We start from the raw sequence: 13,178 nt of genomic DNA on the forward strand, positions 1-13,178 counted from the left end.
TGGCCCATGGTCTCTAAATTCCAGCTCTGGATTCCCCATTAGCAATCTCCGACCAATCGGTCGGAGACTGCTCTCTGCCGCTGCACGAGGCATCTGAAGTCCTCGGAAGCCTGAGTGCTCCCAAAGATGGGCCGCTCCTTACTGCCTTTGCGCAAGCACGCTTTCTTCCGAAGCCTCCCGCAGCTATTCAACCGGGTATCCAGCGTTGGAACACAGGGACTGTGAGGAGAACGGGAAGGCTCTACAGGACCCAGAGCCTTCCCTCTCCTTAGACAAGTATCTGATTTTATTTTTGCTTTAGATTTTCTTTAACTACTTAGAGACCACCCCATGCCAATGGGCGTGGCCGTGGCGGCAGCCCCAGGATCGCCTAACCCCAAGTGGCGGCAAGTCCTGGGGATGCAGGTTGCAGGAGATTGCAGGCTGCGCGCGCATCTCCTGCTTGGGGGTGGAGCTCCACCCCGCCTTCAGCCGCTCAGGAGACTGTTAGACAGCGAAAGCCATCTATAGGGTAGTACAGCGCTGCGATCAGCAGCAGCGCTGTACTGGGGCTGGGACATTAGAGAGCGATCGGCTCTCATAGGCAGAAGCCTATGACAGCCGATCACCTAATTGGCGGCCTGGGGGGAGGGAGTTTTTCTTTTTAAATAATAACAATACAATAAATAGTAATAAAGACATAAAAAAATGAACATAAATATTTATTAAAAAAAAATAATAAATACTGGGGGGGGGGGGGGGGGGGGGATCAGAACCCCCCAACAAAGAGCTCTGTTGGTGGGGGAAAAGAAGGGGGAATCACTTGTGTGCTGTGTTGCATGGTCCTGCAGCTTGGCCTTAAAGCTGTAGTGGCCAATTACTCAAAAAACAGCCTGGTTCTTAGGGGGTTTAGCACTGTGGTCCTCAAATGGTTAATGATATCAAAATAAAATTATTTCATGCAATACATAATAAATATGATCAAAAGTGTCAGATTAGCTTATTCTGCATTAAAAAAAAATGTGAACTAAGGCTCTTGCTCATTAAAAGTCAAGGCTATCAGGCAAGTCTCCAAAGGAAGAATAGCTCTGTAAAATATTGTGCTTGTTTGAGTCTAAGCCTGGAACTGATGAATTGGTGATTCCTCATCTCATGTGATTTATTCCCTTTTACAGTTTATACCAGTAAAAGTCTGAAAAATCAAAACTTTACTAACAATCTTTTCTTCCTCCACAGAACTGGTGTTTGGCCTGTAATAAATTGTACAGTAAGTGTTGGTCTGAGGATACGATTGCACTTGACAGGCTTAGTGAATGAAGGCTGAGTTCAGGAGAGGGCACTGTGGGCAGAATAGGTTCTACTTAACTGGTTATTCGCATAGAGGAGGTGGAGTAGCACTGTTTAACATGCTGTCTTTTTTCCTCTGAAGTACTTTAAATTCAGTTAAGCATTTCTTGCTGTTGCTGCAAAATGTGTACCGGTTGCTGGCAAACAGGTCTCACTGTGATGTGAAAAACAAAAAATCTGTAAATGAGTGTCATGCATTTATATGATTTCTTTCTATTGTAGAGCTGGGAGCAGACGTGAAACAAGTATACTAACACTTCTAAATAAACTGAATCTACAGTTCAGGGATAGAAAATGTACAAAATATGTGTTCCATATGTGCTCTAGGAACCCTAGAAAAAAATGTAAGAAAAGACAATATATATGTATGTATGTATGTATGTATGTATGCATATAATTGAGGAAGGTAATCTTTGCATGTTTGTTTGCTGAATAAAATAATATTGCCACATTCCCTGAGTTAGGATAACAATAGGCGTTAGTTACACAGAGTCTCATCTTTGCTTTGTCACCTGATGGCCTACAGAACTACAGACTGACATAAACCATCAATGTTAAATGGAACAAAACTCAGAATTGGCTCTCTGCTCTAAAAAGTAAACCGCGCAGATTTTTGGGATTGTGAAAACCGACTCATTGACTATAATAGGTTATGCGAATCTGCATGCAGAAAACGCATGCAGATTTGCTCTAGTGGAAACGGGCCCTCAATGTTTACTGTATGAGGAGAGAGCCATGGCTGTTTTCCTGCAATCTATTCATAGCTGCTGAGAGAAACTAAATATACACTTTGTTCTGGATAAATGAACACAGAGACACAGAAGAGTGGATTTCTTCATTGTGTGTCTATTCATTGTGTGCTGTGCAAGAGTTCAGTTCCACTTTAACCAGTTCGGCCTATCTGGACGAGCTTCCTCGTCCAGATAGGCACTGCTGCAGCCGCCGGCTAGTGCGCGTGATCGGGCGCGCCCCCACACGCGCTCCCGCCGCCTGCCGCTAGCCCCCCGATCAGTGAATGGGAATATAATTCCCATTCACCGATCTAACTTCCCAGCAGAAATACCGACGCTTTCTATCCAGAGAGCGCGGTATTTCTGCCCCCAGGAAACTTCTCCCCAGCATTTTAGTTCCTGGATGCGAGATCGTTCGCATCCAGGACTTTTTTCACTGTGGCCATCTTGTGGCCAAATAGTAAACTGCACCCACATACATTTTTAGTAAAAAAAAATATTATTTTACATTTAAAATTAGCAATTTCCCTCCCACACCAAAAATTACCCACATACATTTTTTTTAATAAAAAAAAAAATACAATAAAAAAACAAAACAAAAACAACATAAATAGTTACCCAAGGATCTGAACTTTTTAAATATGTATGTCAAGAGAATATGTTATTATATTATTTAAAATTATAAGCTTATAAATAGTGATGGACGCAAATTGAAAAAAAACACCTTTATTTCTAAATAAAATATCGGCGCCATAAATTGTGATAGGGACATCGTTTAAATGGTGTAATAACCGGGACAGATGTGCAAATAAAATACATGAGTTTTGATTACGGTAGCGTATATTAATTTCAAACTATAATGGCCAAAAACTGAGAAATAATGATTTTTTTTTCATTTCTTTCTTAATCTTTCTGTTAAAATAGATTTAGAAAAAAATAATTCTTAGCAAAATGTACTACCCAAAGAAAGCCTAATTAGTGGCGGAAAAATGTTTCACCATGCTTCTTCAGAGAACTGGCCCTGCTTGCAGCCTTAGCAACAGTACTGTCTGTACTCTGTTAGGAGTACAGTTCCCGCGCCTGTCCTGAAACACCAATATTGCTGTAGTAATAATTACTTGCACAAAAAGACTGCTAATCATTGACTGCTGGCAAATAATACTACCTGATTTTTAAGCTTCTGTCTAAAAGTACTGTGGAACACTGATACTCTACAGTATATGCACATATGTAATCACGCTAAAACAATGTTTCAGATCAATATTTACAACAAACAGACCTACACTGAAAATACAGAGTTTTTTCTTTAATTTAATAATTTCCCTTTTAAAATTATTACACAGTAATCCGTTTTGATGATAATAATACTGCAATGTGAATACAGTGTATTGGTTACATGAACCACAATTGAGGTAGGCCATATAAAGGCACATACCTCACTGACACACTGGTATTTTATATAGCTGGAAGCATTTAGTGGTCTGTAAACAGTGTGGTATGCCCTGGCATTCCCCTTTCGATCAGCGTACATGCATTTTATTATTTGTAAAAACAAAACAGAGGACACCGAGAGCCCAATAGTGCAATAAGCTCAATATATAAAATAATGTCAAAGGTTCTTATACTCACAAAGGTGGGTTACCATCAGGCAACCACTTGACAGGCAGGTGGGGAGTATTAGTACCTGACCCCACTCAGGTATAAAAGTCGCTCTCTGTAGATAGGAAAATGGGGAAAGAACCCCTCCACCAGGGGTGGACTTAATAGTGATGTAATATGTACGAACAGAGGCACCAAGCAGAGTAAAACAATGTTCTAAAAATGATAAAAAGAGGGAAGTCGAGGTGGACTTACCTCCCTCTGGTAGTGGACATATACTCAAATGCAGAGTAAAAATATATACAATTTATTCACAACTCCATAAAATCGCAACACGTTTTGCGGTCAACAGTCCCGCTTCATCAGGCAGCATAAGAGCATATAAGACTGGTTCAGGTCCATAAAGTGTGTGAGCGCCTCTGTCAAAGAGGCGCTCACACGCTTTATGGAACATTTAGAACATTGTTTTACTCTGCTTGGCGCCTCTGTTCGTACATATTACAGCATGCATTTTATTATTGCCTTTCCTCTTAAAGTGGATCCGAGATGAACTTTTACTCATTGCATAATTGTATTCCTTTCCTATAGTTTATAGGGCGTTCCTCAAGCCAAATACTTTTTTGTTTTTGTTTTAATACTCTAAATCCCTATAAACTAAATAAGCCCCACCCACAGTTTGCAGAGAGCCTTGGCAGTAGCAAGGGCTCATGGGAGCTCAGTCTGGGCAAGAGGAGAGGGAGGTATTACTATCCAGAGATTTCAGAGGCAGAGGGGAGGAGGGAGGAGGAGGGGGGATTAGGTTTTTTTCAGTCTGAGTGCTGATGGTGCAGATAAGCCAGCCTCTGTGTAATGTTTACAAACAACATGGCTGCTGTCATTGTATCACAGGAAAAAATAATCATATTCTATTAAAGCAGTATGCAGACAGGTTTGCTGTTTAAACCATCTAAACTGTACATTAGATATTACATGTTATAGTTAGTTTTTCATCTCGGATCCGCTTTAACAAATGCTGCAGAGAAGTATTGCCCTAATTGAGGAAATCTTTTAACACTTGTGCCCATGTTACAGTATAATCATGTCCTCTCTGCCGCCATCTGTAACAGAAGGACGTGATTGTTAGTCTGCAGCACCTGATGAGCATAGCACATATGTTAGCATGCGTCTGTGCTCATCACCCAGGGCAACATGTGGGGGACTAAAAAGGGTGTAAAGGGGGTGGGGGGTACTGCTTCACCACATCATATAACCCCACCCACTTTTAAAAACACTTCCCCCTGCCTAATAAAGCAACTAATTATGCTTTCTTTAAACCTTTTATATCCTGCATTTACCTTCAGACATGTTATAACATGTATCATAATGGGAAATTCAGCAGCACATCAGTAATGCCAGGTAATCACTCCAGAAATCTATATTTAGTTTATGTACAAAGTGCCATTTAATTTTAAATAAGGACACTGAAAATTGAGAAACCTACAGCTTTATTTTTAGAAAGCAAACAAATTACAGAACATCTTAAATTTTCAGCCATTAATTCATTTTTACAAACTTGTGCTTTTGGCAGATACATAGTGCAAGCTTCAGACGAAAGATTACAAACAGCCGGAGTGAGTCCTTCAGAACAGGGAGACATCATTAGCCAGAGCCTAAAAGAAAACACATTTATTGTCGTTAAAAATATTATTTCCTTCTTGACCACTGAAACCCTGCACAACGTAATTACTTCATGTGTTTCAGAGAGTATAGCTACAAACTAAACATTTTACACATGTGAAATAAGTGAGTAGGACTTCATATACAATCCTAAAGTAAAGTAAACTGGTGATTAGAACATTTGCTTTTCAGGCACATTTCAGTATGACAGTAAAATATAGGCCTTGCCCTTGGGACTAATCAGAATGAGGGACTCCAATCAAATGACTGACAGATTATTCCCCCTCCCCCTCCCCTAAATTAGCCCTAGATTGTGATACAGACACTACACTACCCATACATAGACATCAGCCTATGTATGGGATCAGGTTGTGAGCCAATGGGAGAGACAGTTAAGCGACAAGGCTGTCCCCTGTACAGCCCTGCGCTAGATTGCAGTGCTGTACAAATGTTTATTTGCTTTTGTTTTCTTTATTTCAGCCTGCCAGCTCCAATCGTGGCTAGCAGGCTGATGATGGATCCCCGCTGTGTTTATCCGCAGGGAACACGTGTGTGAGCAAGCACACAATCCCTGCTAATCCTGCCCACCACACTTTGACGCCAAACGGCGATAGGCGGTCCCCAGATAGTCACGCTCCCATTGCCGATCGGCGTTATGCAGTAGGGAGCTAGTTAAAATCCATACTCTACCTTCTTACAGTGAAAGAGGAAAAGCAGTAATGCCGATTTGAATTTTCCTTTACTTGAGCCTCGTTAAAAGCCTTATCTCACTGTTTCTCAGCTCTTTTAACCTATATTTACCTTTCAGGAAACAAGACTGAATTCAACAAGCAATGAACTAATATTATACTGTATGTACCTATGTTTATCTCATCATTGGGGTAATCCACTAAAATCATAGTAATACTAACGTGCACAGACAGAGCACAGCAGCATTACCTTTATTTCCGTCTGCAAGTACTGTGAGTTACCCTATTAATGTGACCCGTGGTACTGGAGTAATGCGACCGTTGCTACAGTAATTGTGCATCACTAACAAGAGTTACCTTTAGTAATGCGCTACCATAGATACTGTACTTGAGTATCGCGGATCGCACTAATAGCATAACGTGCGGTACTTGTGGCCATTAATAAGGGTAATACTTCGTTGAGTAGCAAGGGGCACACATACATGACACCCATACCACTCAGCTTTTGCAGGGGTGGGAGGTTAAAGTCATCATCTCCACACCCACATGTAGCGGGGGGCATACAGGCATTACACCTACACCACTCTGCCTATGGTGGAGAGGCACTCCACAGGAGGAGTTGTGAAGGCCCTCTGGGTCGTATTCATCAACATTGCATTAAAGTATTCTTGCTGCCTATAGCATCCAATCTGAATCTGTACACTGTGCTGGGATGGTCTGCTAAATCAGTCCATATTGTTAAATATAGACAGTAGCTGAGTGTGAGCTCACTGGCGGGAAGGCTAAGTTGCTGTCCTGTGGTAATGTACTGCACTAAGTGATTTATTTATGCATCATACCTCACACATCAGTGTGTTGAAGTCGAGCACTAAGTGAGCCTAGGAACAGAAACAGACGATGGTGCCTGCAGCCTCTAGGAGGGCACAAACCCATCACTGCTACATTCTGCCCGCACCACCAAACAATTGTGATTTACTTACCTTGGGCTTATATCAGCTCCCTGCAGTCTATCAATTTCCTACTGCATTTCCTACCCTCAAGTTATACTCGAGTATATATGGTACTGATGTTAAGGAACTAAAAATTATTTTTTATATCTCTTTACATTTTAAATAAACTGTTTATTTAATAATAGTTGAGGTTGGTGAGAAATACATATGTTACATAATTTCACCATCAAGAGGCAGGGGAAAGATGCAAAACATATCATACAAAGTTTCCAAATCATTTTTCATTCTTTCAAGTCTACATATGTTTAGCTCCATGCTCTGGCTTTCCTTTGTAAATAAGAGATCTAAAGGAAACAGGAAGTCTAAATACGTTTAGCTCAGTGCTAAATCTTTGCAGATTAATTATAATGCACTTTGATGGTGGAAACAGCTGCAGTACATCCAACTTTGTTGACAATCTATAATAAGTTGTAGCAAAAAATATTGAACAATAGCAGGGCTCAAAAGTCACAGAAGTCATACAGAATACAGCTAATCTTGGGAACTTTAAAATTCTAATGGTTGTGTCTTGAATTTACTGCAGAAAAAAGATAAGACCTAGTGTGGATTTATTCACTACTGTAATATGGTCACATTAAATTTAGATGAAAGCCTGTTTTCTCGTAATGTTAAAACAGCTAAACGGTCTTAAAGGGAACCAGAGATGAACGTTTCACACAAAATAAACATATCAGTTGATAGCTTGTAAAAAATAAATGCTCTACCTGATAATTTTGCCGCTCTGGTGTGCCTTTTTTAGTGTTTTTTATCCATTATTGCTCCAGGAAAAATCAAATATGGCCGCCGGCTCATATCCCTTCTCCTTCCGGGTTATCAGTTGTTCTGGATGTGCTGTCTAGGCTATATGAGACTATGCTGCTATCTAGGCTAAATGCAGCCTTCCATCTATGTGCTTTCATTTTGGTATGATATCTGCCTGTAGGAAGTGTCTCTCATAGGAATGAAACTGCCGTTATTATCAGTATCTAGTGCACACAGAGCACACAGGGATCATATTACAGCCACAGAGCTTCTCTCTCAGGAGCAGCAGCCTCTCCCATATCATCACAGCTCTCAGTATGCAAAGCAGGAAGTCTAAGCCAGGAGAGGGGCAGGCTTGGGCTTGAAAAGACTACCCAGAAGAGTGACTCAGCTATAATGATTCCAGGTCAAACCTCGACTGAATAGTCGGTGCATTCTTATCACAGTTGCTAATAGACTAATTAAGCAGATAACAATGAAACTAAAAGCAGGGTAGGTGTTTACTGTCATGTTCCCACTGATAAATGTAATAAAATACATGAGGGTGCTTCATCTCTGGTTCTCTTTAAGTAATAAATTGTTTGATATGTGCATTTATTGGATACTTTCACTCCCAGAGAATATTTCTTTCCCAACTCTAAAGCCCAATTTACACGTTACAATTCCCGGGCCATCATACGAATCGATCAGATCGAATCGACTAAATCCAACAGGTCCGATTGGGACTCAATCGATAGTGTGACCGATTTTGCATTGATAACCAAAATCAATCACACTATCGAGTCCCAATCGGACCTGTTGGATTTAATAGATTCGATCCGATTGATTTGATTGTTCGCACAGGGAATTGTAACATGTAGATTGGGCTTAATGGTTACAATTACATGACAATTTTTTTTTTTATTCAATTCGACAATTTCAATAGTTTTTTTTTGCTTGAATAAAAAATTCTGACTCTTGAAACCAATGCACCACACATATATGATCGATTTCGAGACAACAGGTTACGCCGCCCCTCCCTACCCCCCCCCCCCCCTCCCTCCTTGAATGCATATGATTTGGAGGGGAAATAGTATCCTGCGCCCAATTGCTCGGTGTCATAATAATATGTACGCCTCTACATATGCCTATCACCAACCCCCTACCAATGCCTAACACTAACCTACCTAAACGTAACACAACACCCCATCCCTGGGGTCTGGGGTTTAGCTACATGATAGCTGAACCACATGCACCGCCAACTGATTCTACTACTATTACTACTATTACTACTACTGCTACTACTTCCTCTACTACTAATACTTACCTACTACTAAAAGAACACTAAAAAGCCTTAGATAAATGTTAGTTTATCAATGCCATTCTATTTTGGTATTTTTTCACTTGGCTTATTATGAAGAGTTATTATTTAATTACATTTTATAACATGAAAATAATTAAGGGAAAAACAAATGACAAAATGTTATTTACCAAATCTTAGCTATGTACATTGCAGGTTCATTTGAAAGAGAAATATTATCTCTTGCCTTTATACTTCCAGTCAAATCCCCTGGAATTTAAAACAAGGTAGATGTTTTCAAGAACTTGATTGGTAAGTCCAGTAGTAAAAGTAATGATTTGCCTCTTTAATGAATCTATTCCATAAAATGCTTGCAGAAGGCTCTAGGATATGCAATATTCATTGGTGCCTTTATAAATCTTTTTAAAAGAACTCATGAGTGCATTTTATATTCAGCATCTCTTTCTTTTAGTGCTAATACTTGGGTGCACACAAGACAGCCAAGTAGCTGAGCTGAATGTGGACTAATGAGGCATGTAGCATGGCTTTTGTCAGCTAGCGTCAGATAATGAACACATTTAATGAGATGGACAAGAAATGGAAAATATCAGTCAGGTGTGACACAGAATGGCTTCGTAATAGAAACAAATATTTCTTCTAAACTTTTTTTGTGGCTAATACTGGGTAAAGTTTGTGTAGACATCACATTATACCTACATTTTATTTCCATGCTCCGAGAACTCCTCGGCTGATATATTGTGTACTATGAAAAGAAGCCTATTGGATCCTTTTTCAATACACTGGGAGGAAGCTTTTTCTAAGTTGTGACTTTCTTTGTATTACTGAAAGGCGATCTTAAGATTCGGCAAGGTGAAAAGGTCTTGTTTTAATGCTAGGGTTGAAAGATGAGTGACAGTTTGTCGAGAATTGCTGATCGTAATTGGTGGATTCAGAAGCTGAGACATCAACCTCCTGCTGAAGTAATCAGGGAGAAGTGGTGTGTTTATTTCTCCATGCAAAAAATATACTTGTCATGATTTTTCTCTCCAGCTATTATGCACAACAGAAACTATGCATGGAAGATATATATATATATATATATATATATATATATATATATATATATAGTCCAAATTTATCCTTTAACCAATATGCAGCTTGCACAACTTCTGACTAGCAGTGATAGAAGAAGAATTATACATACATCATAATTGAGCTGGCTCTTCTATAATTTCTGTAAAGAGAACCAGTAGTAGAAGGATTATGGAGGCATCTTTATTGCATCAATGCTTTATTGTCATTTTCCTGAATGCCAAGCTGATCCTTTGATTTCAGTAGTGTCAGAGTCACACCTAGAATAAACCTGCATCCTCCGTTGTTAGAACACCTGATCTGCCGGGGCATAACAAGAGGGGAGCAATCCCTTAATTTGGTATGGATGTAAACAATATCATGTCCACACTTGTCTTAAAACCCCTTCAAGGTGGACCCCCCCAGGATGTGAGGGTCACCAGGGGTAGGCAAGGGAAAGGGTGTGAATATTGGGAAGGTCCATCAATGTTTCGCTGGGGGGGGGGGGGGGTCGGCAGGATTTGTAGTTATGCCCCTGCTGATCTGCATATTTTATTATTTTATATATTTTTAGCATCAGTGATTGAATTCAGAGGACAGTCACAACAGCAAGGCAAACAGCATTTTTTAAAGATTTACTTTAAAATGTTTGTTAGTTTGCCGGATTTTCTACCTGTGCTTTCTTTCACTATTGTATGTGGTAAACATAGCATAATACAGTGAAATATGTTTGATCTAAATTTTACTTTGGTACCTCAAAATGTGCCCAAATCCCAATAAACTCAAATGTGCCCAAATCCCAATAAACTCAAATGTGCCCAAATCCCAAAACATTATCTCCAGAGTCCAGAAAGTGCCTGTGAGAGTCTCATCTTAGCTTTCTCCTCTTCCTGCAATTTTCTATAGTGTCACTAACCATAAAGAAAGTATCACAGGCAGAGAAAATTGTGAAGATATAGTTTAAAAATCCTTATTTACAATATCTTGATACGACCTCTTGAGAAACTTTCTTTGGAAAGTCTGATTTGGCATGATGGATTGTAAGTCCAGGATTCACTCAGATGTGGTGCTTTAAGCAGATCAGATATAATATTGTTAAAGGACAACTACATCGAAAAACGCAAGCAGTTAAAATGTGACAGAACCGACAGGTTTTGGATTACCGGTAGTCCATCTCCTCATGGGGATTCTTAGCGTTTTTATTGTTTTAAAAAGCATTTGCAGTTTACCTGCCAAAATAGTAAGATACCAGCCAGCCTCCCTACTTACTTGCACACTATTTTGATTTAGCAACTTCCGTCCAGGAAATGCTTTAGAAAAAAGAGAAAACCCTGAGAATCCCCCATGAGGATATGGATTAATCCAAAACCTGTTGGTTCTGTCAGACTTAAACTGCTTACTTTTTTTGCTACAGTGGTCCTTTCAAGGGATAGAGAGATTTGTTCATTAAATTCAAAGCCAAACAAGTATAAAAAATGATGACCTCTGTTCAATCCTATACCTATATACGCTTCAACTTTTGGATACATTTGCATTCCACATGAATCTTTCTGAATAATGTCATTGGCTGCAGAAATGTGCTACTACAGGAACACAAGTGCGATCCGTGTTAAAAGTAAACCTCTGAAGTCTGTATGTTAATTAATTGATACAGTTTTTGCTCTGTTTTTCCCATATAACGTTTTGTTGGGCATTTGGCTCACATGATAATATGATGATGGTTTGTTCAACTTGGTACTTTCTACAACAAGTGTGATATAAATATCCTGCTTATTGGAAAGGTGTGTGTGGTTCCCATACCTTCGTTTTTATCACTCTGGCCTAGGGTTTACGACTACATTTAATTACACGTAATTTTCAGCAATTACACGTAGCTGAATTACAAGTGTGTAACCAGCTTTCACCTACGGTTGTCAACAGTAATTACACATTAAATTACGCAATTACGCGTAAGCTAAACGTAGTTGCATGCGGACACTTATGTCTGTATGCATAAAAATGTCTGCATTCAGTTACTGTTTCTATGCGTAATTGATATCCGGTACATTAGGTCAATGTGAATGCCTATGCGTCATTTTCATCCGTACACGTAAAACTGTATGCGTATAGCACATTCGTAAGTGACTTCGCAATATACATGTGAACTACGCGTAACAGGCGTAATTACACATAGCGGTAGATTTTATGCGTAAATTCGTAAAGCATAATTTACAAACTGCTTTACAATTACGATGCGTAATTATGAATTACGATGTATTCATTTAGGGATAGTCAGGGAGAAGAAGTCTGAGTTGGCACACATTATGCTAATTTTATGTATGCAGCTTGTCAATGTACTAACCAAACACAGTAGCTGCTGCATTTCATTGGTTCACTTCTGAGAATCATTGATTTGTATAAAATGTGCATCAACATGGAATTATTACCATCTCTACCATATCCTTAGTCTTCATAAACCATGTTGAGAACAACAAAGAAGGTGGTGGTATTTATAAGAACCTTGTTGCCTTGTGCCTTTGGACTCACAGACTTAGCATGTGATTTCCCTTGTGGGAGAGAAATTACGGTTCTAATTTTACGCTGTAAAGTCTGAAAAGTCTTGAACAAAACAAAAGGTGGAGATGACAAAAACTTTTAGAGTGCTGGAACTGGCTATGAACTTTCAAGTGGTTCTGCAGTGGTGGCAGCAACGAATACAGGTTTTGCTGAGGTTCTAAGAGGGGCAGGGGCAAATTATTGTATGCAACTCTCCAGATGAAAATATCCATGTTGAGTCTCTTAAACTGAGATGAATAGCTCAGTGAACTGTTTTCAAAGTTCTTCCACAGAGGTTGCACCTCTTACATGCTTAGTCTATCTGTCATTTACAGCTAGCAGGAATGTTGACCCTGTCACCAGTGGTAGGGGTGAGCTCTCCCCAGAAGTCACGTTTAATTTGGCACCTAGTCTTCACCAGAGTGCCCTAAAAGAGACAATGGAGTACTAACTTGGGGGCAATGAACGACTTTGCCACTGATGTCCACCAGGTTTCAGCCTGTGGGATAACCCCACCAGTGACAGAGAGAATAGGTTATTC

General features: G+C 39.7%; 1 protein-coding gene across 1 annotated transcript in view; it reads right to left on the reverse strand.

Moving 5' to 3' along the window:
* Window positions 1–5,123: 5,123 nt before the first annotated feature.
* The window catches only part of LOC137520706 (unconventional myosin-XVIIIb-like), an 816,938-nt gene continuing 808,883 nt past the window's right edge, over window positions 5,124–13,178 (reverse strand). The window contains exon 44 of the mRNA XM_068238990.1: window positions 5,124–5,305. Within this exon, the coding sequence (XP_068095091.1) occupies window positions 5,295–5,305 (11 nt within the window). The 3' untranslated portion in view covers window positions 5,124–5,294. The remainder of the gene's footprint in view (window positions 5,306–13,178) is intronic.

Source organism: Hyperolius riggenbachi, chromosome 1 (assembly GCF_040937935.1).
Source record: "Hyperolius riggenbachi isolate aHypRig1 chromosome 1, aHypRig1.pri, whole genome shotgun sequence".
In the NCBI taxonomy this organism is placed as follows: Eukaryota; Metazoa; Chordata; class Amphibia; order Anura; family Hyperoliidae; genus Hyperolius; species Hyperolius riggenbachi.